General features: G+C 44.8%; 1 protein-coding gene across 9 annotated transcripts in view; it reads left to right on the top strand.

The window, feature by feature from the left end:
- PKP4 (plakophilin 4) overlaps window positions 1-24,061 on the top strand; it is a 73,357-nt gene that overhangs the window by 45,736 nt on the left and 3,560 nt on the right. For 2 of the 9 annotated variants that reach the window (XM_054069305.1, XM_054069310.1), the window contains 15 exons: window positions 2,402-2,533; window positions 2,688-2,878; window positions 3,674-4,232; window positions 8,609-8,800; window positions 10,245-10,467; window positions 12,566-12,698; window positions 15,572-15,785; window positions 17,461-17,644; window positions 18,361-18,478; window positions 18,968-19,159; window positions 19,282-19,455; window positions 20,067-20,217; window positions 22,037-22,232; window positions 23,708-23,792; window positions 23,893-24,010. In XM_054069305.1, coding sequence (XP_053925280.1) covers window positions 2,402-2,533; window positions 2,688-2,878; window positions 3,674-4,232; window positions 8,609-8,800; window positions 10,245-10,467; window positions 12,566-12,698; window positions 15,572-15,785; window positions 17,461-17,644; window positions 18,361-18,478; window positions 18,968-19,159; window positions 19,282-19,455; window positions 20,067-20,217; window positions 22,037-22,232; window positions 23,708-23,792; window positions 23,893-24,010 — 2,862 coding nt within the window. Of the gene's footprint in view, window positions 1-2,401; window positions 2,534-2,687; window positions 2,879-3,673; window positions 4,233-8,608; window positions 8,801-10,244; window positions 10,472-12,565; window positions 12,699-15,571; window positions 15,786-17,460; window positions 17,645-18,360; window positions 18,479-18,967; window positions 19,160-19,281; window positions 19,456-20,066; window positions 20,218-22,036; window positions 22,233-23,707; window positions 23,793-23,892; window positions 24,011-24,061 lie in introns of all 9 variants that reach the window. The other 7 variants (XM_054069312.1, XM_054069311.1, XM_054069309.1 and 4 more) reach the window with 6 other exon arrangements.

Here is a 24,061-nt window from a genome sequence, read left to right as displayed (position 1 = left end):
CCTGCTAAGAAGTCACTTAACACATGGCAAAAGATAGTGTTTTTCTTTCAGTACTGTACGTATCCGTATAAACCCAGATGATGTTTCTCACCTCCCTCTTTCTAAAGTAAGGCCTTTCCAGAGGGATTGCTTAGAAATGGACAAGTTTGAACAAAATATGGGTTCTGCTCTGAATTTTGTGATCTGCATTTCATTCAATGCTTACATTTATGTTGTGATCACAGATTTTACTTGCTTACAGGCTCCCTTGAGCTTTGTCTTGAAGAGTTGTCCCTAGGTGATGCTTTACCAACTGCAGCCTGAAAAACACCAAAGTTAGAGATGAATGGAAATGCTCCCCTCAATCACCTTTTTTTGTGACTGCAGACAGTAGTTGATATCAAAAAACAGCAGTAGGTGCTCTGATAAGATGTGAGCGTAACTGTAATTGCTTTGTGCGTCAGCAGAGTTATACATATATAATATAAATGATGTTGTTTTGCAGATGCATCTAAACAGAATATTAGATCAGCGGCTGTTAGAAAAAGGCTGCTTTTTATTTGGGGCCCTCTTCTCATGATTTATAATAGAGAGAGACAGAAAGACAACAATTCATCTGATTGTGCATTCTTGTCTTTGCTGGACAGCCTAAACAGTCTTTATTTTTTAGCATTGTGAAAGCGTTTCTTGGTGGCTGATGTGTGATGGGAGTGAGGTTTTGGCGCAGACCTCTGTCCTGAGGACATCTGCATGGCACTGCACAATTGAACGCTTTTCTTCCTGGCTGTTTCTCCACAAACTGGTTATTTGTCAGTTTGACGTTGATTCAGTACCGTGTAATATGCAGTAACAACCATAACGGGGCCTTGTAGTATTTAAACAAAAAATATTGAGGATTAAAATGTTGAAGTTGAATGTAATCGTGATGTAAACATCCCAGGCCTGCAAGTATCTTATTCTAAAGGATATGTAATCCCCACCGATGTCCGTGGTGACTGAGTCAGTGTAACGGGAGCCATGGGCGTGAGTTCTCTCGGTGTTGGTTCTCTGCATCATTTCTAGGAATACTGATCATTAAATTAATGGAAGTGTACTAATCCTATTAAATCTGAATTAAATTTGGTCATAACGTTCCTGTTGTAGTAAATTAATTAGCGTCAGTTTTTACTGGATGGTTTTGACCTGAGAATGTTCTACTGACAAATAACTGTGCTGCCTGCCTGCAATATCTGAGATGGACTGCTTTCATTTTTGTTTTAAGCTGGTAGTTAAGTGGTGTTCCAACATTCCTCACACTAGCAATTAATGGGTAATGTTCTTAGTGTGAGTGTTCCCTTGTGGCTAATTCTGCAGACGATGAGGAGGCACCAGTGCTCTGTGTGCAGCTACCAGTAAAGCCAGAGCACTTCTTCCCAGCGTGGTGGGCACAGGTACCATATGGGTTTCATTCCTCTGCTGAAGGACACTGTAATAACAGCTGTGAGAAGGAGTTCCCAGGAGCTTCCCTCTCCGCAGCTCACAGCTGTTGGCACGAAGCAGTGGCAGAGTTTTTAGTACAGACCTTTGCTCCTTAGTGTGTTCTAGCTGGCTTCTGCTCCAGGCTTGCTCATACATTGCTCCAGCAAGAGTTTGCCTGTCTGGTGTGACTGTTAAATGTAACGCACGTTTGCTTCTGCATTTCTGCCGCCTCTTTCTCATCATGAAGTGTAATATGCTGGCAATGGAACATTTAGGATGTCTGTCAGAATAATCTTGATTCTATTTTCCTGGTTTTCCGTAGCCTCGTCTTTGTCTTTTTTCCCAGCCTGTGTTTGAGGTTTTCTTCTCTCCCTCGCTGTGCTGTGCTGCCTCCTGTGCTTCCTCCTGTGTGTGCAGTGCTGTCCTTCCCTGCCTGTGAAGCCCAGACAGTCCTCTTAGAACTAAAGTTAGCTCAAGAGTTGATAAAAGATAAATGTTTGGGTAGTAGCACACAAAGTAAAAAATGTATAAAACTCAAAGTAGCTTCTGCTGGTGGTGCGCACACAGGGGTGAAATTCACCTCAACTTAGGAAGCTTTTGAGATCATAGGGCCCTAAGACAAGTGACAGTCGTCCTCTGCGCGCTACAGCTCAGGTGCACAGTTTCTGCTCTGCAGAGTATGCATACTAGGGAATCAGGTACATTGCTTGTTAACATCAGTTGGAATGTGCATTTGAGAAGTAAGAATTTTAGAGCAACAGCAATACCACAGGAAAGAAGATCCTCACGCACAAGTATTGATGTCCTTTTCATTTGTTTTGGTGGTTGGTACCTGCGTACCAGCTGATGACTCTCTTTGTGTTGGAAGCGGGTTTCTTGTTAGTGTGAGAAAATTATTTTTATTGAGCTTGCAGAAAACTCCCATATGAAACACTGGATTTATCTAATGAATTTATTCTTTCAGATCCTCCAACCAGCAGTGTAAACAAGCCCCAGGGGTCAGAGAGCGTTCATACCAATGCTTATGACATTAGGACAGAGCCAGAACAAAGGAGCCTCTACTCACCAGAACAGACATCTCTCCATGAAAGTGAGGGTCTGTTGTGTGCACTTTAAATATTGTATTCTATCTCTGTATGGCTGTGTAATGATGTAATGCGTTCTGAATGCAACTTATAGCAACGTTAGAGTATTTTATTTCTGTGAAGTTGTTCAATGCTTTTGTTCTTATGCTGGCTTCATATCTGCAGGGTCTGTAGGTAACTCCAGAAGTTCAACACAAATGAATTCTTATTCCGACAGTGGTTACCAGGAAGTAAGCAGTTTCCATAACAGCCAAAACTTGAGCAAATCAGAAACCAGACAGCAGCATTCCCTGGCAGGAACTGCTAACAGCCATTTGGTGAGGAGCTCGCGAGCGGAAGGGCAGACATCAGGCCAGGTATGCTCAGAACAGCCCACCGTCTCTGTCTGCACGCTGGCTGTAATGCAGTTTCAAAGACAGCGGTTGTATCGCTGGACCTGACTTTGTATAGGCTGGAATTGATGTTGTTAAATTACACCTGGCAAAGCAGAAGCGGCTTGCAGCAGACATTGATGTGTTGGCTGAGATTCGCATGCGTGCGATTGTGTTCATTTACTGCAGCTGACGTTAAGCAAAACTTCTGAGGACTCCTGGCTGCAGCATGCTGCTGCGTGATACTAAGGAGGAGTCACTCACTCGAAATTCAGTTGTGATATTGGGAAAAAACTTCCAGAATGTGGCTAATGTGTGCACATAGTCTTATAAGGAAGATGATGTTTGTGCTCCTGTACCTTCTACTGCTTCTGGCTTTTCCACTTCCTCTTTCATTAATCAAATGATAGTGAGATAGTAACTGACAGAGCTTCGTTAGCTGTGCTAGAGCTCTTCCCGTTACTGTTTTGAATTTCCAGAGTGGCAAAGGAGCAAGGAAAGAAAGCATGGGTCAGTATTAACATTGGAAGCCAAATAAGAGTGAGGAGCGGGTGGTTTTTTAATGTTAAATTGCCAATTTCTATATTAAGAAATACTGGAAAAAGTTATTTTATAAGAGAACTTGAAGGAGTTAAGTTTAGGGTTAAAGCTGCTCTTCAGACGCTTTTTGTGTATTGTTAAATTGTGTGCATTTCTTGTTGGCTTCTCTGTCTTTCGGGAGAAAAGTATCCACAACATGGCCTAAATGATGAAACTAATGAGTGGTTTTGTTTTAAACAGCCCTCAGTGAATATCACTGCCAACCGAGTAATGAGACGCGTCAGTTCAGTCCCATCCCGAGCACAGTCTCCCTCTTACATGGTCAGCACGGGCCTGTCCCCTTCCCGGGGCTCACTGCGAACATCTGTGGGTAGCGGGTATGGTTCTCCATCAGTTACTGAGCAGAGACCCCTTCCTCCTCATGCGTACTCGTCCACTACTCTGCCAACACAGCGGGCAGCATCCCCGTACGCCACACAGAGACCTGCCTCCCCGACGACCGTGCGGCGCATCGGCTCGGTGACATCCCGACAGTTGGCAAATCCCAACGGCGGGACCCCCCAATACCAACAATCAATCAGAGTCGGCTCTCCTCTTGCCCTCGCTGATGTACAAACCAGAGTAGGTTCTCCATCCCAAACTCAGCTGGGATCTTCTTCTCCAAAGCGTTCCGGCATGACTGCAGTTCCGCAGCACGTGGGAGCAACGCTGCAAAGAACAATGCATGACATGGAGCAGTACGGGCAGCAGTACGACATATACGAGAGGATGGTCCCTCCACGCCCAGACAGCCTCACAGGTTAGTAACAAGGTAAAGATGCAGTTCTAAACCTGGGAACACCTACAGCTGTGGAAAAATAGTGAAGCCATAGTTGTTTTACGGGTGAAACATCATTGTGCTAGGACATAATTGTGGTGGATGCGTCAAACCAGTTGTCACTACTGATGTCAAGCTGTACGTATCAACCATACCCAAAGCTCACAGTGAATACTGGCTTTCTCTTTAATTACTGGGTGGCTCAGCGTGCATTAAATGAAATCATGTGGTTTAAGTAGCTTGGTAAAATTCTGAGTCCTCCAGACAGAAGCATTTCAATGTTTTCCAAGATAAAGCGCATTTGAATGCATGTGCAGATTACTGACCAAGTAGAAGATACGAGGCTGGAACTCCTTCCAGGTCTAGTTTTCTCTTAAAATATGTAACTTTGTACCACTGAATTTTAGTCTTATTTTCCCTAAGATTTCTAGGCTGTCTCAAAGGACTTCAACTTAAACATGGGGTAGCCCTCGTAATATCAGCCTAAAAGAAAGCCCGAAAAGGTAAGAATCTAGTCGTCTGGGAGGCAGTTCTTATTAAGAAGCAGTTACTTTACATTTTAGGTTCTGTGTGTGTTACTGGTTTTGTTCTGACCTTTGTCTAACTGAGCACATGCAGGGTGATTGCAGTCAGACCACATGCTCTTTCGAGCAAACTGCAGTGTCTGTTCTTTCTTTTAAACTATGGCACTGCAGGAAATCCCCGAATACTTCTGTTCCCCAGCGAAGGTGTGCAGTGTCTCCTCCCTTAAAAGGCTGTACGGTCTCTCCTTCCTCTGCTCTGTTTGCCAGGCATAGTGATCTGTGGTTTGATGAGGGGGAGTATCAGGGATGGGGCCTTGAGTTGATCCCCTGGGAGGTGTCCCTGCCTGTGGCAGGGTGGGGAACTGTATGGGCTTTGAGGTTCCTTCCAGCCCAGCCGAGTCTGTGATTCTATGAATCTGTGAGGTGAAAGGCGATTCAGGAGTTTAAATGAATGCGGTCCAGTCCAATCACTAAGGTTGGTCCAGTCCAATCACCAAGACCAAGTCCAGCTGTCAGCCCAGCACCACTGTGCCTGTGATTTGTGCTGTAACAGCAATCTGACAGTGCTGTACAGGTACTTTACAAACGCTGCTACTCGAAAGGATCACCCTGTCTGACTAGGGCACCAGTACATCTTTAGAAAGAAACACTTATTGGGGTAGTAAGTCAGTAACTCAGAAACAGATGCTTCAAATTGAGTGCTTGTAGCATTAAGGAGGTAACTGGCAACTGTGGTAGTTGAGCTTAGAGGGCATCTTTGTTGCCATCTCCATTACAGGCTTTCTAGGAATCTCGAATCTGTATGACTTTCCTGTGCTTGATGTTACAGACTATGAGTAAGCAGCTCCCAGGATCACTAAAATATTCCTAAGTTTTCCAGTAGAAATGAGTTTTCATGTTTCTTTAGAGGGAACATTCTTGTCTAACACCTGAAAGCTTAAACTGAAATGTGTACATGATCGGTTTTCTGAGAGGAATTTTGGATGGGAGGGGGAGGTTGGTGTTGTAGCGGCCTTTAGTACAACCTGAAACTCTTCCCTGCTGTGTAAGCTGAAGGTGAGGATGGATGGATTAATGATCAGGTCCTCTCTTCGTTCTGTGCCTGTAATCTCCTAGAAGGGCATCTGTGGAGTGCATGTTCTAGGAAAACTGGAATGTTAACGAGATGAGTCTCTTCCCAGGAGGCCGCAGCAGCGGGGAGGTGTAGGTCCAGTTCCCTGCTCTCTGTTGGACATGGGCCTAGCTTCCTGCTTTGCATCCATGAGGTTCCTCTGTTTTCACCTGCTGCAGACATGTTTCCTTACTGATGGCCTGTGAGACCCCCGAGGGTTTCTTCACAGACTCTGTGATAGAGCAGACCTGTGATTTTGGGGTGAAAATATTCAAATAACAGGGTACATTTGGTTACACATCACTGCTTGGTTGTACTTGAAGTTGTTCTGTGATCTCCATCATGTCATTGCCTTTGCATGGCTCCCTTAGCATGTTCTGCTGCTTTGGTAGCTGCTGAAGCTGTAGTGCCTACAATGGTAGTGCCAAAACGGTATTAATTTTATAAAGTAGTTTAAAAAATATCTTTTAAAACCAAAAATTATGCTGGTTTTCTGCACTGTTTGAAGCTGTGAATGACTAAACATTCAACGATGTGTTTGCCTTGGCTACACCACCCTTACATTACAGCCATGTTTGCTGACTTTTCTCTAACTCTGTTAACAACTTATAGTATGATGTTGTGTGTAAACACTGTAGATAAACTGCGTCTCATTTTAGGCAAGAAAGACTATGATAAGTTATGTTGTAGGACTGAAAAAAATTAGGTTAGCGGTTGGGATGCAGGAGGAAAGGTGATCTGAGACGATGGGACATACGTGATTGTCACACTTACTGTAGTACGAGTGGTACATTTGGTCATCTTTACTGTGAAGAATTGAATGAAAAGAACAAAACTGGTGAGATCACAGAATAAGCAAAGAAAGCCAAGAGCAGAAGGAACTGGAGTAGTTCAGAAGGGGACAAGGCCATTGCAAAGTGCAGTAAAGAAAAGTTGGAGAGTGCAGGAGGACCCCGTGGTGAGGTAGATGTCAAGACAAAAGGCAGAGGATCCTGTGATTGTTTAAAGGAAGTAAAAATCCAGGAGACTAGAACGCAGGCATTAAAAATAAAAGCATTTCAAAATTAAAGAGAATTTTTCTAGTAGTGTAATACTCAAAGCCCAAGTTGGTGTAGGGGCAAAAGGATTGTGTAGTAATTATATAATATATAAGCAAACTAAGTTTGAAAATAAGGAGGGCGGTGGCTCATATTTCATTAAATATGAGCATCTGAGTCTTGTTTAGCTCCTGGCTAAAAGTTCAGCTGAGAAGGCGGCTGGTTTAGGAGCATGTAGGGCAGCGGAAAAGATGACACAGGAGTGTGGGAGATGCAGAGGAGTGTTGGAACACAGCAGTTCTGAAATGCTTCAAGAACTTTTGTAAGAGTAGGGGTAGGGGAGGAACTGATGAGCGCAAAAGAACTTTTCCTTAAAGGGGGTGCATCCTGTTAGCTGCAAAACGTCAACACCTGCAGTTACAGAGCAACACAGAAGCTAACAAAGCTCAAGAAGAAAATGGTGAAGAACTCTCCCAACTGACTAAACTCTATTTATCCAGCCCCAGGTTACTATGCTAGAGCTTCTCTGAGTACTCTGGAAGTATAACCTGTAAAATAAGGAACTAGGACGCTTTAAATGGAAGCATTAAAACTAGATGAGCCAGTTGGTGGAAGGTGGCTGGTTACTACCGCTGATGCCAGGACTCAGAGCACATACAACATGTGCATTAGAGTCAGCAAGGTGGTGCTGGGTGTCAGAAAGCATTCATGGCTGACAAAGAGGAAACCTGAGATTAAAACTGTACCACCAGCCTCTAATCAGGATGGCAGCAGTGAACTTAATAGAAGCCTGATTGCTAAGTCAGTTAGCAAAACAGTGAAGGGAAAGATACATCAGCGCAGGTTACAGAAATGCACTAACACACTGGGATGTGCAGAAAAGAATTCCGGGCCACATGAGTGAGATTTCCATGGACAGATAGAGGTGGAGAACATTCCCAGGAGGAGCAAGTCTGACCTCGTGCAGTGCTATCAGAAATGCTGTTGTTGCAAGGCTGTTGTGCACCTCTGCCTGTGAGGTACTGGAGCCTCGCATGGCGCAAGAGGCACCTGGAAGTGCAGTGCTGAGGAATTAAACTTACATGGGGCAGAGATGGGTTAAAAGGAGCTCAAGAGGGACAGCAAAAGGTGAGGTGAAAAGAGAGACTCTTGTACAGCTGCAGCATAGCAATATGCGTATACGCACCTCATGCGCTGTTTTAGCCTTTACGCAGCCTTTTCTCCCTGTGCTTCCATCTCTGCTGCCACTGCTGGGAAGGCTTCTGCTGCTGTCGCTGCGTGTTGTTTCTTGACCACACACAAGGCTCTGGTAGTGTTCATAGCTGGGTTGCAGTCAGGTTCCCGGCTCACCCTGTCATTGCAGGCTCTGTGAACAGCACACACTGACTTCACTTTTTCTCGGCGTGTTTCAGGCTTTCAGCTAGAAACGTTACAAAGAAGTTGAGCTGGAAAACTTAAAGTTGTCAGTGTACGGACAGAACTTTACATCAAAGAAGTGCTGCTTCGTCTCTGAATCTTTCAGTGTGGATCATTTCATGATGGAGAGATGTTTAGTGAATGAGTCTTTATAACTGTAGATATAACAAACCCCTTTTCTTGGCTAAAGGAAGAAAGATCAAAGCATGACAGCTTCACTGTTTTTAGTTCTTACGGGCCATGTGCATATTTTCCTCTTCTTGTTTTTAGGCCTGCGGAGCTCATATGCAAGTCAGCACAGTCAGCTGGGACAAGAGCTGCGGTCAGCTGTGTCTCCGGACTTGCACATCACCCCTATCTACGAAGGCAGAACGTACTACAGCCCCGTGTACCGCAGTCCGAATCACGGGATGGTGGAGCTCCACCAGGGATCACAGTCAGTGCTGTACCGCACAGGGTCAGGTGGGTAAGGGGCTCCCAGAGCTCTTCCGTGGGCTCCATCCCAAAGCTTGTGTGTCATTTACTGGCTGGAGGCTTTCGGGAACCTGTGGCATATGGGAGAACATAAACAAGATGTGTAATGCCAGTTTAAAAGGAAAAACTGGCTGTTATACATTAACGGAGGTAGAAATTAGGTTTGAAGGAGTTAAAATAGACAGCAGGAATTACAGAGGTTTTTTGGAGCCTGCAAGAAATACCTGGGGCTGTGCATCAGTGTCACCATAGGGGCACGCTGCATGCTCAATATCTCATACTCAGGTATGTCCAAGCAAATCAGATTTCACGACACACACAATTTATTGCTTCCTCTTGTGTTCTCTGTGCATCATTCCCTTACAGATTGAGTTTGTTCATCAGTTCATGACTATAGCAGGATGCTAACTTGCACGCTTAACTACCAGTACAGTAAAAACTGGCTTTACCCAAATCCTCAGCACAGGATGGTGTTGAAACCTGTGTCTGAAGATCGTGTATTGAAACGGAAATCTCTCCATAGTGTTTCACAGAATTGCCACTCGTACATGGTGCCATGTGTAGGCTTTAGATCCACGTTAGAACTGGTTTTCTGTAGAGAGAAATGCCATACAGTTGCAGTGCAGTTTGTTCTTTAAGGTTGGCTAATAGACTGTGTGGTGATGTCCCAAGGCTTCCAGAATATTAGAGATTTAACCGAGCAACTCTAGGAATGTTTACAGGGAAGTGGCCAATCCATGTCATGTCTTCACACCTTTGAGAATTGCTTTTTAATGTTTTTTAATGTTATTGAAACAGAGAATGGAATGTGGAAGGAGGCAGCAGTTTTTGCAGTTCTGTCTTCTGCAACCCAGAGTAGACATATTAAGCTTGTCAGGATGTGCCAAGGAGGAAATAGAACCAAAAACTGGAAGTCTCTGTTTGCTTGTCTACCTAATACCGCTTACCTTAGGAGAACAGAAGCGACCACAGTGGCTCTGTTGAGCCAGGAAGTTACATGTTCCTGGTTCTGAAACGATCGGCTTAATCTTTGACACCATCCTCTTGTTTGCTTTCTGTCAGGGAAGATGTGCCCGTGGTTGGGAACAGGGCAGTGTCATGTAAACTGTATACATTTTTGTTTATTTTTCCTCGTTCTCATTGATGTGGTTGGCAAATTGACATTACTGTTAGGAGTTGATTCTTTTATGAAACTAGAAACCGTTTTACATCCCAGTTTCTGCATTTGGGCCGAAGATGCCTTTCTTTCTGTACATGTTGCAGCGAGCTGAGGCACAAGCCTGATTCCTTCAGCTCTGAAGCCTCTGTGTTCCCTGGGACACTGAGGGATCGCTCCCCTAAATCTGGCAACAGCTTTCATCACCAAGCAGATGTTTTTAAGACTGCTTTTTAGCCATGCGTTACCTGATTTGTTTTAATGCTGATTTTATAGCAGGAGTCGGAAATCTGCAGCGATCCTCCAGCCAGCGCAGCACGCTCACATACCAAAGAAATAATTACGCTCTGAACACTGCAGCCACCTACGCGGAGCCCTACCGGTCGGTGCCGTATCGGTTGTCGGAGTCCGGCTACAGCAGCAGGCTGCAGCACACAGCGCCCGCCGATGATGGCACCACGCGATCCCCCTCCATAGACAGCATTCAGAAGGACCCCAGGCAAGTTGAGCAGGGCTTTCGATAGCCACACAGATTTGCCATAATAAGATTTTTAACACATTCCATGTATATGTATGGCACTTCTTTGTGCATATTCCAGTTTTACCTTGTTTGAAGAATTAGGGTTCATTTAGATTTTAAGCTCTATACCTTTACAGTCAAAGTGATAAATGCAGCCTGCTCGTTACTGAAAGAAGGAGCAACTTTTATGCATGGAATTATTATTAAATTTTCTTCCATATTTAGTTTTATGTAGAAGTTATTACAGGAAATACTTCTAAATTTGATGAGAATTAGCTGGATTATTCCAAATACTTTTTACTAAGTTCACAGAGGACCTGCAGTATTGTAGTAATGAGTTTGAAAATTAAAAAGTACCTACCTTATTTATTCGAATGAAGTTTTCATGAGCAGCCTGCTTGAATTGCAAAACAATGCAAGTTTAAGAACTAAATATAAATGTCCCATTTTGAAAGCGAATAGCCATTTGTATTTTTAAAGTATTTCCTAGTTTGGTGATTTATTACACAGCATGGGCATGCGACAAGTGCAAATTCTTCTTACAGTGTATTAGACACTGTTTGTTAAAACCTTGTGCTTTAAATTGGCAATATGAAAGCGCAGTCCCTGCAAAGCTTGGAGGGATTTCACCTTCAGCATGGGAATGTGATCGCTAGGAATTCCAGCCCACCCTCCAGTTCTTTGAGGCATCTCAGTCTTGAAAGCCCATCACACGTTCTGCACCAGAGGTTTTGTTGTTCTGTTTGGTAGTGAAAATAACATTTTTTTAATAGATATTGAAAGACTTGATTAATTTCATTGAAAGGAATGGTTCATTCCTCTAAATGATGTCGGTAGGATGGTCTGAGCCTGCCAGCCACCTGCCACCGCTGGCCTGTGCTGGCATGGTTTACAAGGAAAGTTATCATAACGGGGCTGCTTCACATTCACAGTGAGGCACTTGAAAGGGATTCTGGCTCAGGGTTTGTGGCTGATGCACCTTCTTATCTTGTGATTCCCCAGTGGAATGCTTTTACCTGACATTTTAATCTATTTCAGTTTGATGTGCTTATCATGGTGTGGCAGGGCTGTGGTTGGGTGTCAGGACGGCCTCAGTCTGGGCTGACTGGAAGCATCGCTCTAGGGTGAGAGTGAGGGAGCATTCCGAAAGCTGCTGGGTTTGTTAGAAAGACCGTGTTCCTGAGTTATCACTGTCATCAATATAGAGAAATACGCCTCGGAGTTGCTGGGCCGTTCAAAGCAGGCCCATCCCTGAACTTTGGTCCCTTTTTGGTCACTGTGGGAATCTTGGGGAGACCAGGGGCTGGCATCACCCTGTGAGCAGCTCCCCAGGTACTGCTCGGGGAGTAGCCTGGGGGTTCAAATCCATTGACGTTTGAGAATGGGAAACCTTAAGCTAACTACTTTGTTTCCCCCAGTATCCCTTTGCAGAAGGGATTCAGCCCAGCACGTGTTCTGGGTGTATTTGTACATCTGGGAATTGCGCCTGGATATGTTTAATTAATTTCCCAGGGTCCATCTGTGCAAAGTCATTTTGTTTAGTGGAGAAGATTTCATTTTAATGATTCTGCATTTGCAATCCCTGAATCACTGAAATGATGTAAACTTCCTGCACCTGACCACGATGATGGCATTTCAGGCTGTGCAGCATTCGTTGAAGTTTAATCGACTTCAACCTAGGAAAAACATCGAATACTGGAGAAGAAATGTTGTGTGGCAGAGCTCTGCCTGAGCAGAGTCACTAAGTGGGTATCGCTGTGTTGCATATTTAAGTTTGAGGAGGTTTACGGAGGTTGCAGGGTTCCAGTTGGTAGAATTTTAATGTTTATCTGTTTGTGTCATCAACAACCAAGCTAAGTGAAAGTAACATAAGATATGAAGCATCCTTTTCCAGCTGGAAGACTAAAAGGTGATGTGATTCCTAGTTATTCTAATGTTCCTGTTTTCCTCCTCGCCCTGATGCTCCCAAGAAAAATGGAGTTGTTGAAAACCTCATAAGATTTTCTAATCATTCTGCTTAGGAAATAAAAGTACATTTATAACTAACGTCTTCTCATGAATGTGTTCTTCAATGAAGGGAGTTTGCGTGGCGAGATCCGGAACTGCCTGAGGTCATTCACATGCTCCAACACCAGTTCCCGTCGGTCCAGGCAAACGCCGCTGCCTACCTTCAGCACCTGTGCTTCGGAGACAACAAAGTGAAAACAGAGGTACGGCACGGAGCGTGCTCTGCTCCTGGGAAACCAGAACAGACAGACCAGGCCTCCTGCCTGTCTTAGTTCTTTCCGTTGTAACCCAGTGCTTTGGACCCTCTCGGGCTTGTGTGCATACCTGGCATATGATACTGAAGTACCGAGGTGTGTGGAATTGCGCACACAGATTTTTCTTGTCATACGAGGCTGCATGGAAATTATGAAACTATTTAACATGCAAGTTTTCAATCCAGCAGAGCTGTGAAGTGTGTTCACCCGAGCTTGCTTTCTGTAACCTGTTGATGGCTGGAGGCTAAGAAAAATGAGAATTCCGGGAAGCTTTCCACCGGTTTTGATCGTGGTATTTTAAGGCATTGTAGGGCACGAGTGAACTGCCAAGCAAAAGAAAGAAATCCAACCCTAGGAATTTACATAGGATAGCACTGATGTCCATATGAGGTGGAGGAAGGAAACACCTGAGTGAAAATATGGATTATTGTTGGAATTTCTAGAAGGTGTTTGTGTTTAAATTCATTATTTTATTGCTGGGGTAAAGAGCAGGTTTTGCCAGGCTATGAAGGACTGTAAAAGCCCAGCAGATGAGCTGGAATGCTCGCATTGCTGAAGCCTGAAGGTAAGCATAAGAAATTAATAAATTCACAGAGCAAATAAATTGCACTTCCACCTGATGCCTGTCTGTCTGCACATACTGACAATACTGATACACAGTTCCTGGATGTGTCGCTTTACAGGAATTCTGACTTTTCTAATCTGGAACTGGAAATGCATGTTGGAACCAGCAACAGCTGCTGCGTTTTAAAATAGTCGATGACTCAGCAAAACACAAATCTTAAGAATGGGTTTCTAGTCTGCTTATATTCTTAATTATATACACAAAAACTGTGTCACATCAGGTGTTGAGTACAGATTGAAAAGCTGCCGAAGCTATTTTGTCACCCATAACTCAGTCCGTGCTGTGGCTGCGCAGTGTAACGGTTGTGGTTGATGTGCTGTACTGAGGGGGAGAGTGAACTGCAAAGAATGAATAGCTGTTTGTGGCTCCAATATTTAGTGGCAGAAATAAGATTTATTTGCCTTGAAAAAGAAGAGCTCTTTAAATTGTAGGGGTTTGCAGCATCCTGAAGCGCGTCCTTTCAGTGCAGCCTATGTCAAATGCGCGAGCGGCAAGGTAGTGTTCATTTCCCAGCTACAGAAGTCTTGACAGGTGAATAACTTCAGGCTTAAAGACTGCCAAATGCCCTTAGACACAGATTCCTGGTGGCTTTTGGCCTGGCAGTGGCTGGTCTCATGGATCAGCACCAAACTTGGCATCCCCTGATTTATAATTCACATAGTAGATATACTTTGGTGTGTAAAGACAGGTTTCCTATTGAAAAATGTGCATTTTAAACAAAGGTCTGAAACATTTCCGGGTCACCAGTCTTTCATTTTATTTCTTTTATGCTGCTTAAGAGGTGATCTGACAGGTAGAGATCCTATACCGTAGTGGTGATGGGCCTTGCATTTCCACTGGTTTTCTCCAAGCCTCTCCAGTTTGGTGGGTTTCAGGAATAGATGAAGATCTTGCACTTTGATACCCCATGTAATTGTAAAGAATGTAATAGAGAGAAGATTCCATTTTTCAAGGTATCGACTTAAAATGACGGGGCTAAATCCCAGTTCTGTTTTCATTGAGAATAATTGGCCTTGTGCTGCGGCAACAGGATATGCTGAACTTTAAAGCCAGCAGTCCATGAAATCCTGTACCCAGGAAATGCATTTCAGATAGCCGTGTGGCTCGCACACGATTGTTGCACAGGCTAGAGCAGCGAAGGGGCCTCTGAAATTGCTTTTAATGCTGGACCAGAGAATCCTCAGGACTGTGTTTATGTTTTGTAGCTCTCCTAACCATTTGGGCCAGAAGCCAGTCCCGCACAGGCAGAGTATTCCGGGATGTTGGTGCATCTCCCTCTTCACCATGGGATATCGTCCTCAGAGCTGCATCAGTGAAGCTACTGGAGACACGGGTTAAAGAACTGCTCTGCCAGCTCTGCTAAGCACGTTCTTTGGGCACCGTGGCACGGAAGTTACTGTGCTGGGCTAAACCGGGTCACACAGATCAGTCCTATGGTGCAAAACAGCTCCTAGTTTTAAAACAGTGCATAGAAAATATTTTGGTAGCCTTTTGATGGTGATTTTTAATTTAAACATAATCTTATAAGTCATAATCCTTAGTTCTCTCTGAAATAGTTTATATTTAGTAAATATTCCAGACTTCTGAAATACTGAATCTTGTATCATTTCTCTAAGTTATTTTCTACAAAGGAAAGTGCTACACAGGAGAGAGATTGCAAAACGGTGTTGAACTTTTTAGAAATAAATAAGAAGAAAGAAATTTTTAGAAATAAATAAGAAGAAAGGAGAAATGCAACCCACAATATGAACACTGCTTTTTGTTTTATGGAATTTTTGTGGAGTAGGCATTCCTTTTAAAGAAAACCTTGGATGTGCCCACAGGACTGGACACAGGCTACTCCAGACTGGTTCATGTGTGTGTGGCCAAATGTAAGAGGTGTCATCAAAATCTTCACAACAAGATTTTCTGAGACACAGGACATTACTTTAAAAAACTGTGTTACTGGGGAGCAGATCTTTAGCCGCAACAACTCTTCTCTGAACAGGGGAAATGGCCGAAAATATCCACCAGCCTTTGCCAGAGGGTATGAGCGGTTTTCAGTACAGTGTAACGATGAGGTTGTTCAGATCTACCCACACTATTTCTGCTTGAACTAGAACAGCTTTATGTTTTACAAACATAAAAACCTTTTCAGTCTGTGGAATGAAAACGGTGAAATCCCTGGGTGCTGATGTTCCCGATGTTCCATTTCCAGGTATGTAGGCTGGGTGGAATCAAGCACCTCGTTGATCTCCTGGATCACAGAGTCCTGGAAGTGCAGAAGAACGCCTGTGGTGCACTAAGGAACCTCGTTTATGGAAAGTCTACTGATGAAAACAAAATAGCAATGAAGAATGTTGGTGGGATACCTGCCCTCTTACGACTGCTACGAAAATCTGTTGATGCTGAAATCAAAGAGCTCGTAACAGGTAAGTTTTGGGTAGAAGCAGGAAGAGATCTATTGTACAGGTTGGCTTTCTGAAGCGGACAAGACTGGAATAACTGGTAAGTAACTGGAATTGAGTATTTTGACTGGATTTTTATGGGTGCGTTGGTACTTTTTGTGAATACAAAATCACTTATTCTGTTTACTGACAGTTAAAGCACTAGCACAGAAGTGTAGATTCGCTGGGAGGAGTGAGGTGGCTGCATTGAAGCTCCTTGAGGGTAGATTTCCCCAGGTACAATTCCCCTGCATACACAGCCAGGTCTTTGATTGTTTCTTTGTGGACTCCTTACGTTTGCTTTATTACGGGCTTTTGTTGTCATCTGCTGACAACAGTTTTAAATAAGATGTTGCAAAATTCATAAGATGGACCTAAACTACGTAAACGTGTGTTAAAGTACAGACACAACATTGCAAGCGTGCACATTCTAGAAGCCTCTCCATGCGCAGCCTGTTCATAGAGTCACAGCAAGTGCCTGTCTGAGCATTCCTGCCCTCCTGAGGATGAGGTGGCAGATTTATCTCCCAGCCCGTGAATCGGCTTGGTGCTGGGTGCCAGCAGAAAGGGCAGAAATAAGAAATGACTTGCAGTTCTAACACACAAAGGAACTGCGTTTCCATCAGAACGAGGGGGATTTGTTGGGCACTGCATACATCTGCTCTCAATTCTTAATATGGGAGTGATTTGTCTGTAAAGGTTTTAGGGGACTAAAGGAGAGGGGAGGGAGAGGAGAGGAGAGAGGGAGAGGAGAGAGGGGAAAGCAGAGTTTTGGCTTTCTTTAAAGAGCTCCTCTTTCAGGTTTTAGTAGCTCCCTCCTCTGATGTTGCCAAGCTCTTAAGCTTAACTGCTTACCTGCTAAGGAAAGGTGCGCAGCGAGACTTGGCTTAGAAGTGAGAGAGGTCTCCTACTGGGAGCATTCGCAAGCTATTGCCTTGCATCAGAAAGCTGTGGAGTAGAGAGAGGACAGAGTGTATCCAGAGCATTTCAGGTTACATTCACATGCAGGCCGTTTTCCCTAAGGAATAAGCATGCATTAAGGTAACCCGCAGCTTTCAGGTTCTCTCTGGAAGGATACACTTTTTTCCTTAGGAAGTTATGTAAATGGAATGCTGAAAACTAGAATTACACATTAGCTGCCTTTTCTGCTCTACAAAATTCATGGTTTATGCATCTAAGTTACTTGTGCTTTTAAGAGTGGTGCCAGGAGAGGAGGCAGGGACCCTCTCTTGTCAGTCACAGTGAGTTCCTGCTGAGCGTTTGCTCTTAAGAGAAGAGTGTTTGCTCCCCAATGGGCACGCTTTCCTTCTTCGGACAGTGGGAGAGCCAGCTGCTGACCTGTTAGGGTTATTCCGATTATCACCTTGCATCCCAGCTCATCTGCCACAGAACTCACACAGCACCCTGGCGGCTGAACAGATGGGAACCTACAATTCAGGAATGAATTCATGAAGTCTGCAAAGCCAGTCTTCTAACAGCAGCTCTGCTGACACTTACTGGATGAAATTAAAGTTACATTGCAGACTAATTGTATTTCTTTTGGTTCTGCATAGGTATATTATCTTTCTGCTGTTTAAAGTGATGTTTTTAAGTTGTTAATGTTGCTTTGTGATTGGTTGCCAAGTCTGTTCTGATCTCACTGCAACGAACTCTCTTTCAGGGGTCCTCTGGAACTTGTCTTCATGCGATGCAGTGAAGATGACAATCATTAGAGATGCTCTGTCAACACTAACAAATGCCGTCATAGTGCCACATTCTGGGTGGAACAGTTCCTCCTTTGATGATGATCATAAAATCAAGTTCCAGACTTCCCTGGTTCTACGCAATACGACAGGATGCCTGAGGTAACCCACTGTCCTAGAAGACTCCCTGTTAATCATTAATCACATTGTCCAACAGGACATTTCATTCTGTAATTTTTAAGGCAAAGAGTTGTTGCATTCTATAAATTACAGGTATTTCTATCGTTGAGCAGCTTTTGCATTTAGGGTTTTTTTTCCATATTAAAGTATTATGAAAAGTACTAATTTAGTTGCTAAGAGATGTTTACCCTGTGATGGCTGAGGGTTACATTGTGGTTGGTTTTTTTTAAGAAATTATGATCATTGCACTGTTCCCCTATTAATTACTGCAATTTTTGTGGGCTTGTGAATATTTAGGAGGAAAAAAGTGCATTTGGTAATTCTTTACTGTTGTGTACATTTGTAAATGCACACCCATCAGCAGAGCAGTGTGTGGCTGTTCCCAGTGCAGATCCCTCAAACAGCAGGGTGAAGGAAAAGTGGTCTCAGGACAATAAAGGGCAAAACTGAAGTATCTGCAAAGAGAATTCCAGAGGTAGCACATGAGCGATCCCTGTTCACCTGTAGGCGTGTGTACGCGTTTGCTGTTGGATTTCAGGTTGTGTTCTGTTAAGCAGCATTTGCTGCACAAATGGTGTGTTTGCTTTTACCTCTCGGTTATCAGTCGGCTGGTTAGAACGCTCTCAACCCCCCTAATGAAATGACCATGTGGGTGTCTGTCTGGCTGCACTGTGTGCCTTATCGTGTCCACCCTTCAGGAATCTGAGCTCTGCCGGTGAGGAAGCCCGGAAGCAGATGCGCTCTTGCGAGGGGCTGGTGGATTCACTGCTCTACGTGATCCACACGTGCGTGAACACGTCAGACTATGACAGCAAGGTGCGTGCAGGTTCCATCTCGGCAATTGTTAGTGCTGAGCTTTGTCTGGTGGGATCTTCCGGGGTCTGTACAGTTGAATTTAGCACCAGGATGTGCTTAGCTCAGCTGTGTTCTCGCCCACCTTGCTTTACTGATGCACAATGCAATTCTGTTGCATAATGCAGCGTGACTTGTTCTGTGCTTCTCCTTTCCATCAGTGTTGAACTATTCAGTCTTTAATAAAATAAGCTCTTGTGCTTTTCATTTTCGGATCGCTGAAAAATAAGCCACTGTTGTAGTGATTACTGTTATAAATATTTTCGTATTTGAGGATGTCAGGAGAGACTGCAGCTTTCCCAGAGAAACAGCCAAAGCAATGCCCAGGCCTAGGATTAGAATTGGGTGCTTGCGCTCCAAGTGCCTTTTCACCTCTGCCTGCTTTGTTCCGTTTGCTTTATTGCTGTGTAACAAAGTAACTAATTACCTGGCATCTTTGTGGTTTGGTTTCAGACAGTGGAGAACTGTGTGTGCACCTTGAGAAACCTTTCATACCGTTTGGAGCTGGAGGTGCCTCAGGCACGGCTGCTGGGGATCAATGAACTGGACGACCTGTTAGGAAAAGAATCGCCCAGCAAGGATTCAGAGCCAAGCTGCTGGGGGAAGAAAAAGAAGAAGAAAAAAAAAACTTCACAGGAGGATCAGGTTTGTTCCCCTTGTGCTGCGGCCATTTAGCTGATGGTGGGAGAGAAGATAGCTTGAAGGAAAACTACCGTATGTTGAATGTAAATACAGAGGTTTCATGTAGTTACGTGTTTGTTTCCCAGTGGGATGGAGTTGGCCCTATACCAGGATTTTCCAAGTCTCCAAAAGGGGTGGAAATGCTGTGGCACCCCTCCGTGGTAAAGCCATACCTAACGCTTCTAGCAGAGAGCTCGAACCCAGCGACTCTAGAGGGCTCTGCAGGATCTCTCCAGAACCTTTCTGCGGGCAACTGGAAGGTGGGTGAACTCCTACTCATCCTCCTGTGGTTGTATTTCAGTTGGTTATTTAATAAGGTGCTGGAATGTGTTTGGAAGGAACATGTCATTTCCTAGTATGCACCTGAGCCTGTGCATCGTTAGTGCCTGTGCACTGCGGTAATGTCAGTCCTGCAGTGGAAAGCAACAACAGGGACGGTAGAGAGGAAACTGGCCTTGAAATTGGTACCATTTATTTCAAATAAACAGAAGCAGCTTTCTTCCAGTGCGTATTAGGTCAAAATGATCTTCTAGAGTCTCCTAGCTGGGAGTTCTGGTGGGAAGATTCTGCCAAAACAAAACCACCATGAACAGTTGGCAGTATTTATTTCCATGCATCCTCGTTTGTGCCCCTTGCCTACGGTACGTTACAAAAGCGCCACATGAGAATGTGCAATTAATGTTACGTATTTGTCATAGAGGGACTAAAAAGAAGGGTTAATAGCTTCCTTTGCAATAGCAGAACAGGCGTTTGCCATGGCCCCTGTTCTTTGGGAAATGGCCCCTGACATACTTGGGAATTGCAGTATCAGAAGAGGTGATTCCAGTCAAGATGTTGTATGGATTTCTGTGTAACTAGAGTTTTATCGCAGTTTGCAGCGTACATCCGAGCTGCCGTCAGGAAGGAGAAAGGGCTGCCAATCCTCGTGGAGCTGCTGCGGATGGATAACGACAGAGTCGTCTCATCTGTGGCCACTGCCTTAAGGAACATGGCGTTAGACGTCCGTAACAAGGAGCTCATTGGTGAGTGCAGAACAACGCTGAGGGATGAACCATCACCAGCCTCGTGCTGAGGAGCAGCACACTGGGCTTTACTGCATGACATCGGCTGGGTCACAGAAATGAACCTGTCTGACAGCAGGAGCTTTTCAGAGCAATATTGCCAGTTTGGTTTCTGTTGAGCCATCTTGCCTGGCAGTCTTGTCACAGCGAGTAGAAGCACCTCAGCTAAACCGAACTGACAGGAAACTGCCAGTGCAAAATAGGATGGAAAGCATAACTCCGCCTCCTTGGAGCTGAACAGTGACCTTCTCGGAGGGCGTCAAGGTCCCTCGCATACTCTAAGAGGCCACACCAGCTCTGCTGCAGTACAGCAATAACACCTTATTCAATAGTAGTGGATAGGCAGAGCGGGAAGAAATTGTCTCCAAGCAAACATTTCCAGGTACAGAGCAGTGTGTGTGTGTCTGCTGGATCAGACAATTGGCGAGGGTGCTCGCTAGCAAACTTACTGTTTCCCTTCTCTTGGTTTTAATGTTTAATACTTTATGGATTCATCTGTGCCTTTCTCATCTGGCATTTTAAAAAACAGCCAAATGATATCTCAGTTTCTCACAGCGAGGGTTGAGCGTGCCTCACCCTCGGCTTCAGACTCAGGAACCCTGCTAACTCATGTCATGGCCTAAAACAGTTCCGTTTTTGCCACAGAAGCTTTTTCTGTGTCATAGACTGGTGGGATGAGCACAGAACAGCTCTTCACACAGATAAGAGTACTGTTATCCTCAAAAAGCTAAATGCATGTCTCTGTTCAGGAATGCCCCTCCCACCTGCTCCCTCCCCCTGCCAGAGCTTAGCTATGATGGAGTTATCAGCTTTCCAAGTACACTCCCAACTAACCTGTGGGATTCACATTCTGAGAAGTGAAGCAAGTCACATATTACCCCACAGCAGTCTTTGATTCTGTGCAGTTTTGCCTTTTGGCAGGAATCATGGGTTTGCATAGTCTGAATTCCAAAGAAAATAAGAGATGGAGCCACTCTGGGACGCAACAACATAAATCGGTACCTGCAAATGTGCTGAGGAGCTCACAGAAAGATTGGCAGTGCAGGGTGCTGCTCTTTTTCCAGTGGGGTTAAAAAAGTTGCTCCTTTTGTTTGCAGAATTCCTTTTTGGATAATTGTTTTTCCTCAGACACGGTATGCAAATGGGTTGCTGATGGCCGGTGTAAAGCTGATTCGTTATTCACTGTCACCTACGAATGTCTTCAACAGAATCAGTGAATCACTCCATTACCGGCACAGTTGAACTGAGGAGAGAAACTCACCTGAGCTGTAGTTCTGTTCTTTGTTTGCAGCGCAGTTATTGTTGTGCATCTGCAGTAACCGGAATCGCAAAGAGCCGAGATCTGATCTCTTAGGGGTAACAAATCAGGTGAACAGAATGTCTGAAAGAAATAATCCCTGTTACTGTAAGGATTTCTTTAACCCTCCTGTAAATGGCACCTCGGAGCATGCACGACCTCCTCAGTCAGAATGGAGCATAGTGATTTTCCTTGAGCGACTCTGCTCTCCCAGATCTTCCCTGTTCATGGATGCTCCTGGTTTAACGGGAAAATGCAGTTTCTCACATTTTTAAGTTAAAAGGAAGAAAAAAAAGAAATCAAACACTGCTCTTCAGTCTCTCTCAATTCCGTGTACAATGTGAACTGTTTGAAGGTGTCCATGGGTTTGATCCTGTGCTTTCTTTTTATTGCTTTCAGGTGTAGTTTTGTGATGAGTCCTAGAATTTCACATCTGGAAGTCCCAAACTGTGTTTTTCACAGGCTCTGTTGCTGTTTTTTTAGGTAAATATGCCATGCGAGACCTGGTGAACCGGCTCCCAGGAGGGAATGGTCCGAGCATACTGTCAGATGAGACCGTGGCGGCGATCTGCTGCGCCCTGCATGAGGTCACCAGTAAAAACATGGAAAATGCCAAAGCCCTCGCCGATACCGGAGGAATCGAGAAGCTGGTGAACATAACGAAAGGAAGAGGTGACAGGCAAGTGGGCAGCAGCATCTGTACCTCAGCTGGTTCTCTGTTCCTTCTAAAATGCCAAAGAACGTGGGAAATGGTTCTTCGAGTAAAAGAGGATCTGCTGTTGCAGTCCTCACCCGAGGAGCTAGCGAAGTCTGGATCACGCTGGGAGGAAGAGGTAGTCAGTATCACCTTCCATGGTTGCATGCAGTGATCGCATTAATGGGGCCCACTCAGGTTAATTGGTGTTAACAGAAGTTTCAGAGGAAACACCCCCAGGATGGATTGAACAGTTGCAGATTTCCAAAGTCGGGGTATGTTAGCCCCTTTGCCAGGCCCTAGCACACCAGCTGTTTGTATCTCTAGCCTGGCCTTTTGGCAGCTGCAGGGAACGCTTGGCTGTCACCATTCCCTCCATGGACAGCAGGAAGCTGAGGATGCATCCTGCCCTCTGTGCCATTCCCAGTGCTGAGTCAGACAGTGAAGGAGAGACAAGGGCCTCTTTGCAGAGAAGCTGGTCAGTGTGAAGACAACACATTTCCAGCACGGTCTTTGTCCCAGAAGGAACGGAGGGCTCTGTTGTGAGCATCCACCATTTTTAATACTTTATACATTCAGGGAACACAGACTCATGTCAGCCGTGGGCGTGAACTCAGGGATCCTTTCTGTCACCTCCCTGGTCTGCAGAGACAGCAGGTGCAGTTGCATCTGCACTTTTGAGGCAACACGGTACAGTAACCAAACCTAAAATCTTGGGAGCATCAAGAGTGTCTACACATTGATTAACGCTATCAACCACAATTGTTTTCCGTCTTCTCTTTCAAAAACTGTATTTGAACCAATCTTCACCGTGACGGGAGGCAGCACTCGTTTGACTCACATGTCATGGTGTAGCACTTCATGTCACGTCATGGCTCCAGTACCACTGCCAGCTTCCTGCCCTTCCTCTTTGCAAAGACGGCATGAGTTTGGTTTTAATAATAGCTAAGGAGTTTTCCTTTTCCTGAGTGTAAAAGTGTTCTCCCTACCAGTGCCAGGTTTCGGTAGCACAACACAGAACTGAGAGCAAAGTCGCACCACAAGGATGTCTGGAACCTTTTAATACCAGCTCTCCTTTATTTGTTCATTCTTCTTCTACCCTTAGGAATTTGGTACAATGTTTTAACACTCGTAGCCTGTTTCTATGAAATGCACTGCAGAGAATGGTTCTTTTCATGGTTTGTAATTCTTGTGGACAGTGACAGCACGGCTGTCATCCTCTCCCTCTGTATTCCTCCCATGGGTGGCCTGCAGAGCAGGTCCCGAGGCTGCAGAGGGCAGTGACCGTCACCCCTAGTTCTGCGCTGCCGGCACAGCTGTGTTTGCGCTGATGGGGCCCAGGGAGGTGGCCCAACGCCTCACAGCATCGAGTCTTGGGCTGTTGTGTAGCTAAGAAACGCTGTGCTTTTTACGTGGAGTAAAGTGCCTCTCTAGTAATGTGATGTTCCTTACTTCCTCAGGTCGTCACTGAAAGTAGTCAAGGCCGCAGCCCAGGTGCTGAACACGCTGTGGCAGTACCGGGATCTCCGCAGCATTTATAAAAAGGTAAATCACATCAGCCTGAACTGGAAAACGGCTCTGCAGAAACTCTTCATTAATGAAAAGTGTTTCATTTGGATGACTTTTTCCTTTCACCCCTCCACAGGATGGATGGAATCAAAGTCATTTCATCACACCAGTATCAACACTAGAGCGAGACAGATTCAAGTCTCATCCTTCTTTATCAACCACAAACCAACAGATGTCACCTGTCATACAGTCAGGTCAGTCCAGAAACTGCCGGGGTACTTCTTAATTCAAGCAGCCTCTTGGTT

This window comes from Cuculus canorus, chromosome 6, assembly GCF_017976375.1.
Source record: "Cuculus canorus isolate bCucCan1 chromosome 6, bCucCan1.pri, whole genome shotgun sequence".
NCBI lineage: Eukaryota > Metazoa > Chordata > Aves > Cuculiformes > Cuculidae > Cuculus > Cuculus canorus.
Note: the sequence above shows the minus strand (reverse complement) of the source record. Positions and strands in the feature narration are given on the sequence as shown.